Source organism: Megascapheus bottae, chromosome 23 (genome assembly GCF_031878675.1).
Source record: "Megascapheus bottae isolate mThoBot1 chromosome 23, mThoBot2.hap1, whole genome shotgun sequence".
Classification (NCBI taxonomy): Eukaryota; Metazoa; Chordata; class Mammalia; order Rodentia; family Geomyidae; genus Megascapheus; species Megascapheus bottae.
The window spans coordinates 11,042,903-11,057,042 of record NC_143531.1 but is presented as its reverse complement, the minus strand read 5'-3'; the positions used below and the strand labels follow the sequence as shown (position 1 = coordinate 11,057,042).

General features: G+C 37.7%; 1 protein-coding gene across 1 annotated transcript in view; it reads right to left on the bottom strand.

The window, feature by feature from the left end:
• Positions 1 to 294: 294 nt before the first annotated feature.
• The window catches only part of Papss1 (3'-phosphoadenosine 5'-phosphosulfate synthase 1), a 50,863-nt gene continuing 37,017 nt past the window's right edge, over positions 295 to 14,140 (bottom strand). The window contains exons 11-12 of the mRNA XM_090356716.1: positions 9,255 to 9,484; positions 295 to 1,004 (exon numbers count right to left, since the gene is read on the bottom strand). Coding sequence (XP_090212842.1) covers positions 866 to 1,004; positions 9,255 to 9,484 — 369 coding nt within the window. The 3' untranslated portion in view covers positions 295 to 865. The remainder of the gene's footprint in view (positions 1,005 to 9,254; positions 9,485 to 14,140) is intronic.

Genomic DNA, 14,140 nt, shown 5'->3' with positions numbered 1-14,140 from the left:
TGTACTATGTTTTCTCTCATCTCTTTTGCCATCCCTTGGTTATCTCATACTGCTACAATATTTCACTTTGTTATCTGATATATTTTATATGTGTTTAGTTGGTTATTTGAAATTGGATAGGGAAGGGGGGAAATCAAGATGAGCGGAGGGAGCGTGGGAGGGAAATGGGAACCATGTCATGAGAAAGGGTATCAATGTTTGTGAAGTTATGCACCTTCTATCTGGTGAATATAATGTAACCCTTCTATTAATCACAATAAAAAAGAAAGTATCATACGAATAAGAAGCCCCAAAATTAATTTTATTGAATAAAGGAATTTGTCCAGCACTTACACAAGATTATAAGAACACTTTAGATTATTGGAACTGAAAGACCATTAACAAGAAGGCAGAAAAGAAGCAGTTTACATTTTCAATGTAGAAAAAAAATTTAATTGCTACAGATGTCTTGTAAAATTCCCAGAAACAAGTTCTAGCCATTTATTGTTTAGTGATTTTTCCCCCTTCTCTTTCTTAAGGAAAGAAAGTAACATTGTATATATCCCTGGTTAGAACTGATAAGATAGCTTGAAAAAAACTTCATGAGACAGAAGCATAAATATAATATAAAAAGACAAGATTTAAAAATTGCATTGTAAGAATATTGAATAGAATACGTGGAAAAGATATATTAAAACTAGCAGTGGGTTACATAGTTCAAAACAGAGCTTGTAAGGCATAAACAACACAATAGCAAGTTAAGGAAAAAGATAAGTCTGTTTAGAAACATGTCCAGACACACACAACCACAAAGAAATGCCACCAGTGACTCTGTGGTCCCTGTGGTACTCAGTGAAGTGTCACGGGTGGGTGACAGGCCAGCAGTCTAAGCCTTCTCTAAGGACTTGTAGTACTCGGTCAACACAGTCCAAGCTTTGGGAGCCATGAAACCTTCTGGAGGTTTCTGGCCTTCTCGAGCAAGTTTACGCATTCGTGTTCCTGAGATGAATTCAAAATCTTCATGGCTAAAAGAAAAAATAAAATGAAAATTATTTCACAGCTTGAGGAAGATAACTATAAGATTTTTAAGCATTTGTTCTTTTTGTGCTTATTGGATTATTATACTACTTCAATGAAAAGAAACTATCTGATACCAAGTTTGTCACTGAGCAAAATATCATATTATTAAATATTATCCAGCTTTAGAATTAAGAAAAATTTCTTAAGGGGAAAAAAATTTTTGTGGAGATTGTTGTAGAGTCTTATGAAACTGGAAGATACAGAGTGAAATAAAAATGCAACCAAGGTCAAAGAAGGAAGGGAAATCTTATGTACATGGGCAAAAGAAACTAAATGTCTAGGATGAGAGAAGAGAAAAGACACACACACACACAAAAAGGAAACAAAAAGGAAGAAAAGACAACAAGCAAGTTAGGAAGAAAGGGCTGTAGCAAAAGGAGGGAAGAGCAAGAGTAAGGAACTGGAATTAGGAAAAGACCCGTGGTTAAGGCTGATGTCAGGCCATCTTGCAAGGATGAAAAGAACCTGTGTGGGAATCCATCTGTCACATAATCATCTTCAGGCCAGAGATGCTAAACGTCAGGGCACGTGGACGAGTAGAGGCTAACTGGAAGTAAAGCGTTGCATAAGTGGGCATCGAAGTGTCCTGATCATCTTGCCAACTGTACCCCAAGATGTTCCCTCTGGAATAACTTCAAGAGAGCATGGGAAAGGGTGACACTGCCCCAAAAGAAATATACCCTTGACTGACTTGTAACTGTAACCCCTCTGTACATCACCTTTATAAGAATTTTTGAAAATTTTTTGCCAGTCATGGGACTTGAACTCAGGGCCTGAGCACTGTCCGGGCTTTCTCAAGTCTAGTACTCTATCACTTGAGCCTCTGCACCACTTCCGGCTTTTTCTATGTATGTGGTACCAAGGAATGTATGTGGTATGAGGAACCCGAGTCTTCATGCATGCTAGGCAAGCACTCTACCACTAGGCCAAACCCCTGACCAATAACTAATTTTTTACTGCTCCCTCTGGCCTGACCGAAAATTGCTTAGCATGGCCGAGAATCACTCAATTAAATGCTGGTTGGATGTTTCCCTTATCATCTTCCTAAATATGTTTCACTGAGAAAAACAAAGACCTGGAAGCTTCCTGGAAGCTTCCTGGCGAGATCCATTTTAAAACTTTAATTTCAGAAACAGAAAAACCATGTGACACACATCAAATGTTTGCTCTTGGTGGTAATAAGAAAGAAGCAGGCAAGCAGCTTGCTGGACAACTCTGCCTGAATGTTTTGATTAAAAGAATGAAGCCAAACCAATTCAAGTCCTTTCTTTCCCCCCAAATGCCAAACTATCTGAAATCCAGAAGGTTGCCTACATTCCTCTCAAAATTGCTTTTTGAAACCAAGGTCCCTGGGTACCTCTTTTTCACACTCCATCTGCCCTGCATGCCATGGCTTTTCTTCACCAAATGACATACATTTCTGTTTCCACATGGCACTGGTTCCACTCCACCCTGCTACACAAAACACATTTCCCTTTGCCTCACTCTTGCGCGACCTTCCATCTCTGTTACATAAGGATTTTTACTTTCCATCAGAAGCCAGGTCCTAAATCCTGACTCAAGCACCATGATGTTCTATAATGAAGTTCTCCAATTTTCACAAGTAGCAGTCCATCTTTAAATGGGGATTGCTATTGCAGAAATAATTCAAATAAAAATTGAGAAATCTCTGGCATGATTTAAAATTAGTCCTAAAACATTACCTATGAGTAATCAGGAATTTGCCAGAATCAGAAAAGGCTACTAAATCAAGAACCTTAGGCATTCTCTACAAAGCAATTCTAATTAGGATCATTTCAATGCACTAGCTAACCAATCTCTCAGGGCACCTGGAAAAAGAAACACAAGCATGTTTGGGTTTTTTCCTTTTACAAAATAACTTGGTTACAGCTTCTTATAATCTATAGCAGACAGAAAGCAAGTTCTTAAGAAACAAAGTGGGGAAGGGTTAGAACAGCAGAGAGGGAAAAATAGAACATGACAGCTAGCAGCCTACGTGGAACCCTTAATAAACACACTAACCACATGTGGTCAGCATCTTGACGAACTCCACAGTGCAATGACTCTTGGCCACTTACTGACAATTTTAAATCTTTACAACCATCTGCTGTCCCTCCATCCACATATGTGACCATCAGAGAGGCACAAGCTCAAGCTGTTCACATGGACAAGAGCTGGGGTCAGCAAATGGCCCTTTAGTTGTAGCTTTTGAAGGTTCACATTCAATTAGCCAAGCTTCTTAAGAGTCTAACTAGATGATAAGTAATTCAAGGATGCCAAAAGGAACTTCTCCTTTGGCAGAACTAAAGCCAGTGGCCGTAACTGATACATGAATTGAATTATCTGTTTGGGAAATCTAATTACCTGCTCATTTAATGTGAAGGAAGGTTATTTATAATATATTAAAACACTAATTTTAGGGCCGGGAGTTTGGCCTAGTGGTTAAAGTGCTTGCCTAGCATGCATGAAGACACGGGTTCGATTCCTCGGTACCACATACATAGAAAAAAGCTGGAAGTGGTGCTGAGGCTCAAGTGGTAGAGCTCTAGCCTTGAGAAAGTCCAAGGACAGTGCTCAGGCCCTGAGCTCAAGCCCAGGACTGGCAAAACAAAAAACAAAAAACAAAAAAACACTAATTTTATTGTTTGTTGTGCTGGGGAGAAAACTTAGGATCTCATACACACTAGACACTATATCCCAGCCCACAAATTCTTAAGTCTAAGATTTAAAATGATCTCTTTGAAGCTAGATGAATAATTATTTATGGCTTTCTTTCATAGATTTGAGAAAAATAAGAACTGCTTGGCATGATTCATGCAATTTTGACAATTATTTTTTCAAAGTTAGTCCAATTGAAAGTATATGAAAATTTTAATGATGTACAATCTACTTAACCAAATTCTTTGATTATGTCCACCAGCAACAGCTTCTATTAGATATTCAGTCAATAATGAAGTCCCAGGGTCTTCCTAAAGTGATAACTAAATGCTAATACATTCCTAGAGTTTTGGAAAATGATGGTCCAAAGAATTTAATTATCAAGAGTTATAAGAGAACTCATATACTGAATTCTAGTGAACAAGGACATTGCTTTAATTGTATCCATTAGGTTCCTTTACATTTGTTTCCAGGATTCTTGTGCTCATTATTTGCTTTCTGTTGTTTCGATATATGCTTAGTATATTGTTTAGACTGTCATTGTTCATTCAAAACCCAACATCTCTAGGATGCTCAAAATGCCCAGTTCAGTTATAAATATAATTGTAAAAGAACCCACAGAGATTTAAAAGAATCTATTTATCCTACAGAATGACAAATGAATCAAAAAGAGCATAAGTCTCCAAGTAGGCCAATCTTACTATAATCCAAAAATTCTTACCAAGGATGACTTTACTATCTTCTGTCCCACCCCAGGAAAGCAGCCTACCATGCACATGATAGCCTCCTGGCACAACAAATTATCTTGCCCCGAGTGCCAATAATGCCATAGTTAATAAATATTGCTAAATGGCATGCTAAAAAAATTTCTGATTTGCATTTTTACAATATACGAATCCCACCCTTGCCTGAAAAAGACATAGAAGATCCCAAAGTCACAGAAACACAAGAAAAGGCATGAAGCTGTGAGACACAGAACTCGTGGCAAGCACACTTTAGGCAGGAAGGTCAATGATGGGACACACCACACTATCCTACCTGAGAGATCAAAATCAGATCGCCACAGAGGAGCGCCTGCTTGCATAGACAAACAAAGGGAACTATGCTCCATGTTTTCAGGGGAAAGGACCAGGAAAGGATAGTTAAGCAAATGCTACCCATCCTCAGTGACCCCTGAGGAGCTGATAATGCCATACAGAAGTCATCTGATTATCAGGAATGCATAATGTTATCGCTAAGTATAATTCAAATGCACGCTGGAAGGAAGAAAATAATGCCAGTGATTTAAAATTAGATCTTAATGTGCACAAAGTGGCTCCCCCTCAAAAAATATGTGCAAAACCTATAAAAATACAAGATGACATCATTAATACATTCATAAAAATACAATCAGATTCCACAGAAGAACTATCAAAATTAAGGCACCAAAGCAGTTTGTGCATCAACAGAATAGTTCCCTGACATTCTATTAGAAAACTCTGTGTACGGCAGAGACTTTGTAGCGAGAAAGGGAACCAAAAAAAAAAAAACCCACAGGAAATACTGTAATACTGCAACTTGTCAAAAAGACAAGACCTGGAGGTGAACTATAAAGGATCTTAACCTTTTTTCATATATTTTTATTGTAATTAATAGAAGGGTTACATTATATTTGCCAGATAGAAGGTGCATTAATTCACATACATTGATACCCTTTCTAAAGGACATTAACTTTTAATAATGGAAAACCAAGTAAAGTAAGAAATTCAGTTCTTGGGAGCATTCTAAGAATATAGGCATGTTCTAAGCAGAAAAGGCCCACTGGTGCGGTAAGCACAACTAAAAACAGCCCTTACCCCTTGGTGTCACCATGCTATACTGCTGTAAAGCAAAATGGATTTTGCAGATGCAACTGAAGTTATTAATCACCCTTTTAAAAAATCATAAAAATTACCAAAGTAGACCTAATCTAATAATTAATCCATTTCAAAGCAAAACATTTTCCTCAGCTAGAAACAAAAGGGAAGTCAGAGAAATTCTACTACTAACATGCAGAGTACTGTGGGAAGGACCTACAATAGGGAGTCCCCTGACCCCAGAGCAGGGAGCAAGCTCAGCCAATAGTTTCTAAGACTGCTGAGACCTCAGCTATACAACTCTAAGAAATGGAATCTCTGGATTCTACAAATAACAAGGATCTTCATGGAAACAGGCCCTCTTTGAGGAACCCAGCCTGATCAGAGAAAACACGCAAACCCACTCAGTCTTTTGACCTAAAGAATAATGACAGGATACATCCCTGTTGTTTTAAGATGGTATATTTGTAGACATTTGTCATGAGAAGTTAGCAACTGGGAAACACTGACATGCAAGTTTAAGAGTTCCAGCAAAGAAACTGTCATAGATGAGCTTTCCCACAAAAAAAAACACACAAAAGAAGATAAAAAAATGTTGAAGGATGTACACATTTAAAAAAAGAATCAGAGTATCTCAAAGTTTATAATATCTTCAAGAATGTGCTTGTGTAGTCCTGAAACTATATTTCTTTGAGTACCTAGTATAGCGAATATGAATTTCTTTAACTTCCTAAATGTAAGCAGATGATTTTTACCATAGTTAGTATCAATAATATCTTGCCTGAAATCTTCATGAAATTTTCCCCCACAAGTCTTGTCTTACACTGGTATTTAATCAAATCAAAAGCTACAAAATCATTAATTACATAAAAGCTGGAATTGAGTAACATCCATTAATCACACATAGACAACCTCATATGTGTATAATTAATAACTGTGTTTTCTCACTACATCAAAGACTATCGCCTTTCCACAAAATTTTTATCACTTTCCAACATATTCCCATCAATGTAATTATATTTGAGCACAAATACAAAAAGCTAGAAAACTATGGCAGTTTTAAAGCTTCCCGAGTTATAACTTATTAAGATTTGGTAACCCCCAAAAATTCCAAGGAAATGAGCCACTCATGCAACTAATATAGAATTCATCTTTGGAAAATCTTATGAGAACTGATGTAATTATTTAGTTTTGAATGATTAAAAGAGAGACTTAAAGCAATACTATACAGATTTAACCAAACATCAAAGTTATCAGGGGTTTACCAGCACATCAGTCAACTATATACAGATGGGTGTCTGGAGTCTTGTGTGTGATTAAACCATCTGACCGAAGAAAGAGACCACGGTAACGAAATGTACCAATCCAAGAAGTAAAAGAGAAATGCTCAACTCCTTTCTCATTTGGCTTTGTGTTCGTAATGCAACAAAACGGAAACTCACCGAAGTGTATTTCCCCACTAGCAGGATGTTTCTATTTCTCTTTCCTTGCCACTTCTTGCTGCTATTTATCTAACTGACCTAATGTAGTTGGATCATAATTCTCAGAACAGCATAAGGTTCATGACTTCTTGAATGTAAACTAAACAAGTAAGTGGCATGCTGGGTGACAGGCAAAAGGCACTCCCCGCCAGCATTCCCTGACACGATGTGTTCTATATATCTATGGGAAGGCATTGTGACTCTCCCTCGGGGGCTCTAGATTGGGGTTTTCAAGAGTTAGCACTGGGTAGGACTCCCCACAGACCAAGAAAACTAGACTCTTCCATGGTGGCCTATATAAGTTTAACCACAAAAGGACAGACTGCACCCAAAATGTTTCTACTTGCCTTCATAATGTATATTGCAAGGTTTTAATCACCTTTTGTGGTAATATAGTTAAAAGTTTATTATAATCGCTAATGTTTTTCTTAAAAGTTCTTGTTTTACAAGCTTGATGGAAAAAGTAACTCTTGGCATACTACTTGTTTCGCGGCATTTTTTAGATGGTGAAATTATAGTGCATATACGTAGAAATGCCTACATATAACATATATATGGATTTGTATACACACGTACATTTTTAAAGCTAAATAAAGCCAGTATGAATTAGAAATCTTCGTAACTGCTGGCAAACCTGATTTTGAACATAGATAAAAATGTTCGGTTAATGGCAGGTTTTTTCCTGGTGTAGCTCACACGTGTCCTGGGATCTAGGTCCTCATCAGGCAGACTAGAATAGCCCTGATCTTAAATTCTACACGCAGACCAAGGAATGCTGAGGAGTCCTTTTACTCTGCCTACCCCACTTATGATTTCTCCTTCCTGTCTCTTCACTTTCTTCACATTTTCTTATATTTTAGCTACAGCTCAACGCTCAAAGAAGCCTACTACTAGCTAAAAACATACTTGTCCCCAAAATTATTACCCTTACATGAAAAAAGAAGCCCTCCAAGTGCCAATGGCAATAATAGTATTTTTTTTGCCAGTCCTGGGCTTGAGTTCAGTGACTGAGCACTATCCTTGGACTTCCTCAAGGCTAGAGCTCTACCACTTGAGCCTCAACACCACTTCTGGCTTTTTTCTATGTAATGTAGTACGGAGGAATCGGACCCAGGTCTTCATGCATGCTAGGCAAGCACTCTACCACTAGACCAAACTCCTGGCCCCGCCATAATAGTATTTTTTAATCTTGACATCATATCTGTCTAATTAATTGAGGAAAAAATTCTGTGTCCCCTTCAGGAAAAAAGAATACTGTTTTACTGTTTCAAATATTTCACTCTTCTCTCTTCCCTGTGACCTCGGATGAGTAAGCTATGTCACAGTGAGCATTACTCCTTATATGGAATATTTGTCAGTTTTAAGTGCAAGAAGAACACACGCTTGCAGATTGAAGGGTTTTAGGCCACAGTTAGTTTTCAGCTAGCATTTCAGAAGTGTTAACAGTCATATTTGGAAATTAACGCATGGTTTATTTATTTACACTCCTGTGCATAAACTCATATTTATAAATGAGGGACTAGAGGCTATGGGAAGAACTACATTTTGACATGGTGGCATGAATCCCCACTCCTCTGGAGCAGGAGCCTCCTCTGGAGGTTGAGGGAATGACAAGGTTAAGCCCAGCCTGGACAACACAAGAAAATCCTAATCATAACAAATGACAAAACCCTACAGATTCTGGGCCGGGAGGAAATTGCCTGGTGCACTGCCATCCTTCCAGAGATAATGAAAGAAGATGGTAAACACATATAGCCTCACACAGCAAATGTGGGAGTAGAGTTAGTTACTTCCGATTCTACAGCATCACAATTCACTTTACACTTAAGAGTGTACTACTTATAGATGCTATATTCAGATAGAAATGGGTACATTTCTGTCGGTGGAAGAGAGATGAATGTATACTCATTACCACTTATAATTTGTACTTAAGATTTGGCATCACACATAGTGGGAACAGAAATATCAATACTGTCTTTAAGAACCACAACACAAAAGTCCTGCAAACATAAAGCATGAGACTAGATTCAATTTTCATTTTCTACTTCTAATTTCTACAATAATAAGAAATTAGTTCCTTCATCTGCTTTTCTCTGAATTGAGTACCAAAAGCCTGTCATCAGAACAGTTGTAAAAAGGAGACAATACACTAAGCCCTGGGAGTGCACTGACTGTGATTCCCCAAGTGTCTCAGAGATTATGCAGAGAATACAGAACTTACTGGTCAGAGTCATAGTAATCCATGCGCTTCTTCTTCTTATTGTAAGCTGCAACTCGAAAGGGAACTATTTCCAGAGTGATCAGGCCAGGAGCCATGGTGAGCACTTTGGCACCATGGGTTGGTTCATAGAGATCTTTTCCTGTATCTGGGTGAGGCATGCCAGCAGGGTCTCTTCCGACAATGTAAAAGTTGGCCCCTGCCACCATCCGTGCTCTGCAATGCCACTGAACCTGGAAAGGAAGCTTGCATATTAGATGACGATGCTTTTGCATTTTGTATTGGGTTCTTGGGGCTTGAATTCAGAACCTAGGGATTGCCTCTTAGCTTTTGTGCTCAAGGCTGACACTCTACTACTTGAATCACTCATAGCTCCAATTGTGGGGTTTGGGTAGTAAATTGGAGATTACTGTTTCATGGACTTTTCTACCTGGGCTGACTTTGATCTATGATTCTCAGATCTCAGTCTTCTGAATAGCTAGGCTTATATAGGTGTGAGCCACCAATGCCTGGCAAAGACTTAGTTCTTATGTGCAAGAATGTGAAGTAGTAAGTGGATAATAAGTGAGTGGGCTTTTCACATAATCACATCAAACAACAGGAAAGCTTAATAAACTTAAATGCAACATCTTGGGAAACCAGACACAAATAAAATCCATACATGCGTGTGTGTGTATATATATATATGTATTATATGTCATGTACTTAGAAAAGATATTTTACACAACTATGAAATATCTTTTGTAACATTCAACAATTTCTACGAAGTTAGAGGTGAGAACAGTACTTAACACCTCGAAAGCAGCAGCTATTGAGGGGTTTCAGAGATGATGGAAAGGTCCTAGGAAATGTCTGATTCAGGTGCTGGTACTCACAGTGTGTTGAATATTAATGTCATTGAGCCATATGCACACTTATGGCTTTTCTCTATAACTATACTTTAGATGACTTAAAAAACTAGAAGAAATGACCTACGCTATATGCTTCCTTACATAAGCCAGTACTGAGAAAAATCATGTAATCAAGTCCTTGCAGCTCAAGAGGATGATTATGAGTAAACAGCCATCCCAAACTAACTTTGAAATCTATGTAGTCAAGTTAAAACTCATCATTTAAAAACAAAAATTAGTCTAACACAGCACAGTGGGAATCAGAATGGAATTCAGAATCATTTCCAGTTCATTTGGAAAGAGCAAAACCCTCAAAAGTTAAGCAATCTGGTCAAGAACATTTAAGACAAACCCAGGCATACAAATTTGGTCCTTGCTTCCCTTTCAGTTAAGACTGAAAGTTCAGGGGTTCCAATGACCTTTAGTGTAGGAAATGAAAATAAGGCATAAACCATGACTACTAGAAATGCTTAATGAGAACACTTATTGACACTGAATTGTTTTCATTTTTTCTTTCTTGATAATTACTCTTATCAGGCACTTGCAGATTTAGGAACTCAGCTTAAAAAGTGAAATAGTGCAAGGATAATGTCACACTACATAAATGACTAGTTCCAAACCTGATCAAATTGGGTTTCACCTTTTTAAGTTGTTTGTTTTTAACTTCTTTTAAGAGATTTCTACTAATATTTACTTCACACATTCAAAGAGCATGCTTATACTGCTTTCTCTCAACTGGTAAGACAGGTAATTTATAATATGGATGTTGTTCTCCTAGCATTCTGATTTGGTGCTATGAAAGAAGATGATTTTTGGCTCATTTCTCATTTCATTTACTCAACACAGTACTACTAATATTTTTGGTAAAACCACCTACAAAATAGGAATTATAGTATTTCTCTCAGAATTTTAAGGAAAATAAATAGAATGTGATAACTTAGAAGTACCTGGTACATAGCAAACACATGATAAACATTAGCTTTATTATTTTTCCCCTCCTCATACAGCTACTTCTTTTCCTTGGACTTAATAACTGTCTTGATGTTTTGTTTTGGGGGTTTTTTTTGGGGGGGGTAAAGGGCAGGGGACACTTGCTTAGTTTTCCATATATTTGTTTCTATTTACCTTGATCTTCTTATCCTTGTTTGTAAGCACACAATGGTTTACTTCCCTTTCCATCCTGTCTTGAAATCCAGCCATGTGGCTCAAGTCTAGCCAAAGAATACAGCCAAAGTGATACATGCAATACTTCCAAATGTGGCCTCTACAAAGCCTCCCTAGCACTAGTCTGGTTCTATTCCATCATCTACCAGCTGCATTGAGAAGACTTCCTCATAGTCCTATAACTAGATTGTCTTTTTTTCTCTATTGTAGCTCTAGAAGTTATTTACTGAGCTATGACAGGTTCTATAAGAAAGAGGGCGAAACAAGATGACAACAGTTGCTTTATTGGTCTATGCTACTTCTGCCTCCTCAGATCTAGCTGTCCATAAAAAAACTTTCGTCACTCTCTACCCCTACACAGAAAAGTGCACACTGAAGACCTCTGCTAATCCATACTCAACTTTTATCAAGGGGTTGGTCAAAGTATGAATCAATCACTCCCTTGGAAAATATCTGCCCCATGGAAATTAGAAACCACTCTACTAAGTTGAATTAAAAGGCAATCTAAGTTCTCTGAACTTAAGTGATGTTAATTTGCTTATTAAATGCTTTCATATATCAATCCAACACCAAAAGGTTGCTAAACTGGAAATTACTGACTTAATTCTAGTATGTCAGGAAGCTCAGACAATTTAACCCAAGAAAAGAAACTGGAGCTTAAGACGCTTGGTCACTGAGCAATGGTCAATGGTCAGCTCTAATCCTGAGGACAGATGAAAGAAAAGAGTGGCAGAAGATGAATGAAATTGTTAGGGGACCTGGTATGGGAAGAATTAAAATTTTCAGGTCAATGCAATTCATAGTTGTCAATTTAGTCAAAATGGATACACAATTCATATTTTAAAAATAAAAAACAATCAATTTGTGGACAAATGATGGTAGAGTATCATGAACTGAATGCATAAATAAGCTAATTCAATGCATCCAAAGTCCATGCAAGGTTTTTTCAGAAAGCAGGATTCATTTATTCTTCAGTCATTTGTTTGTTGTTGTTGTTTTCAAAATGGTAGCAAACATGATTAAGTTTCACATTTTACAACAAAGAGTGTGACCCTGGGTGTTTCACACAAGAAACATGTAAGTAAAATAAATAAGTAGAAGACAGAAGCATCAAAGACCTCCAAGAAGGTCAAAGCTACCACTACAACTTGAGAGCAGATGACCTGAATAGGCTCAGATCTCAAGAAGTAATATTTCCATAGGTCACTGGGAGCCCACACCAAGTGCATAATTTTAGGAAGGGCAGGGTTTTACCATATCAGATACCCTACATAACTGTTCCAGATACTGGTATAAAATGTGACCTAATTAACAAATATACTGGCATTCATTTGGCAGTATGTTTCTCTTATCCCTGGGCTAAGGTATTTGCTCACTTTCAGTTCCTACCAAGGAGCCTTTAACACCAGATCATTTTTGGGTTTTTTTTTTTTTTTTCCCGGTCCTGGGATTGAGCTTAGGGCCTGAGCACTGTCCTTAGATTTTCTCAAGGCTAGAGCTCTACCACTTGAGCCACAGCACCATTTCCAGCTTTTTCTATGTATATGTGGTACTGAGGAATTGAACCCGTGTCTTCGTGCATGCTAGGCAAGCACTCTACCACTAGGCTAAACTCCCGGCCCAACACCGGATCACTTTTATGACAGGAAAGTGTTAACTTCCAGCAATGCATCTCCCCCATTAAATTAAACTAATTATCCTCATTCGCATTTTATAAGCCCAAGATATAGCTGTTAGTATATAGCCCTACATATATCTGACTTTCAGCAATTTGCTGCTATAGGTCTAAGAAAACCTTATTTCCTTAAAAAATAGATTCAGTATTTAGTGATATGAAATACACTGACTTTCCTATTATAATTAATTACTCACAGATTTTAAAAAATGTACATTCATAGCACCATTATAAGCACTGGAAACATAATCTCTCTGCCATATGCTCCCGCTACCCCATTCCTAAAATGGAATTTGGGGATCAAGCAATTAAATCTTTATAGACTGGAAAATGAGGAACATCCTGTTGATAACCAAATAGTCTTAACAGCTGTTCATTGTTCTGAAAAGCATTTGTGCTCAGGAAACAAATCTGGTACCAATGCCTTCTAAATGACCTACAGAAAAAATGATTCAAGGAAGAGTCATTGTTTTTATTATTATGAGCTGGCAAATAAGTATTACTGGCAGACTTTTTCCTGATGTCACTGGAAAAGATACAAAAAAAAAAAGAGGGTGCTTTTTTTATTACAAGAAAATTGTTCTCTTTAAAGCAACAAATAAGTTAAACACACAAGTGAGGCACTAGAGATGAAATGGACAGTTTCTCTTAAGGCACTCACTAACAGCTACATCTTGCCAGGCCATAAACATTGATGACCCATTTCATAGTTCAAAATATTGAGATGTTTACTAGAGTTGCTCAAGTTTATTCCTTACGAGTTCAGAAAGTTAAAACTGCCTTTTGCTTAAGTAGTAGACCTGGGGCTTCCTGACAAGAGTCAAACCTCTTCACTCCTAATTTACACTCCTGGCAGAGATTACAGGAAGATATAACTTGGAGGTGCTTGTATATTCTTCCTAGAAAACTTGCGAACTCTTGAGTAGGTTTTCTGAGATCTCGTTAACTTGACTGCCTATTTCCAGGCACTGGGCCATGAAGCTCTGCAGGAAGGCATCCAGCAGGGGGCGCTCTGCCCAGCAGTGTCTAGGCCATGGAGTTGCAGTCTCAGCTTGGTGTCTTGATGGCTTTAAATAAACAAAGATTTTTGTCCTTGATCTAATTCTAGACAGGCTATTGTGAGCTTTTTATTTAAGCTTGGGCTTGAGTGTCCACCTGTG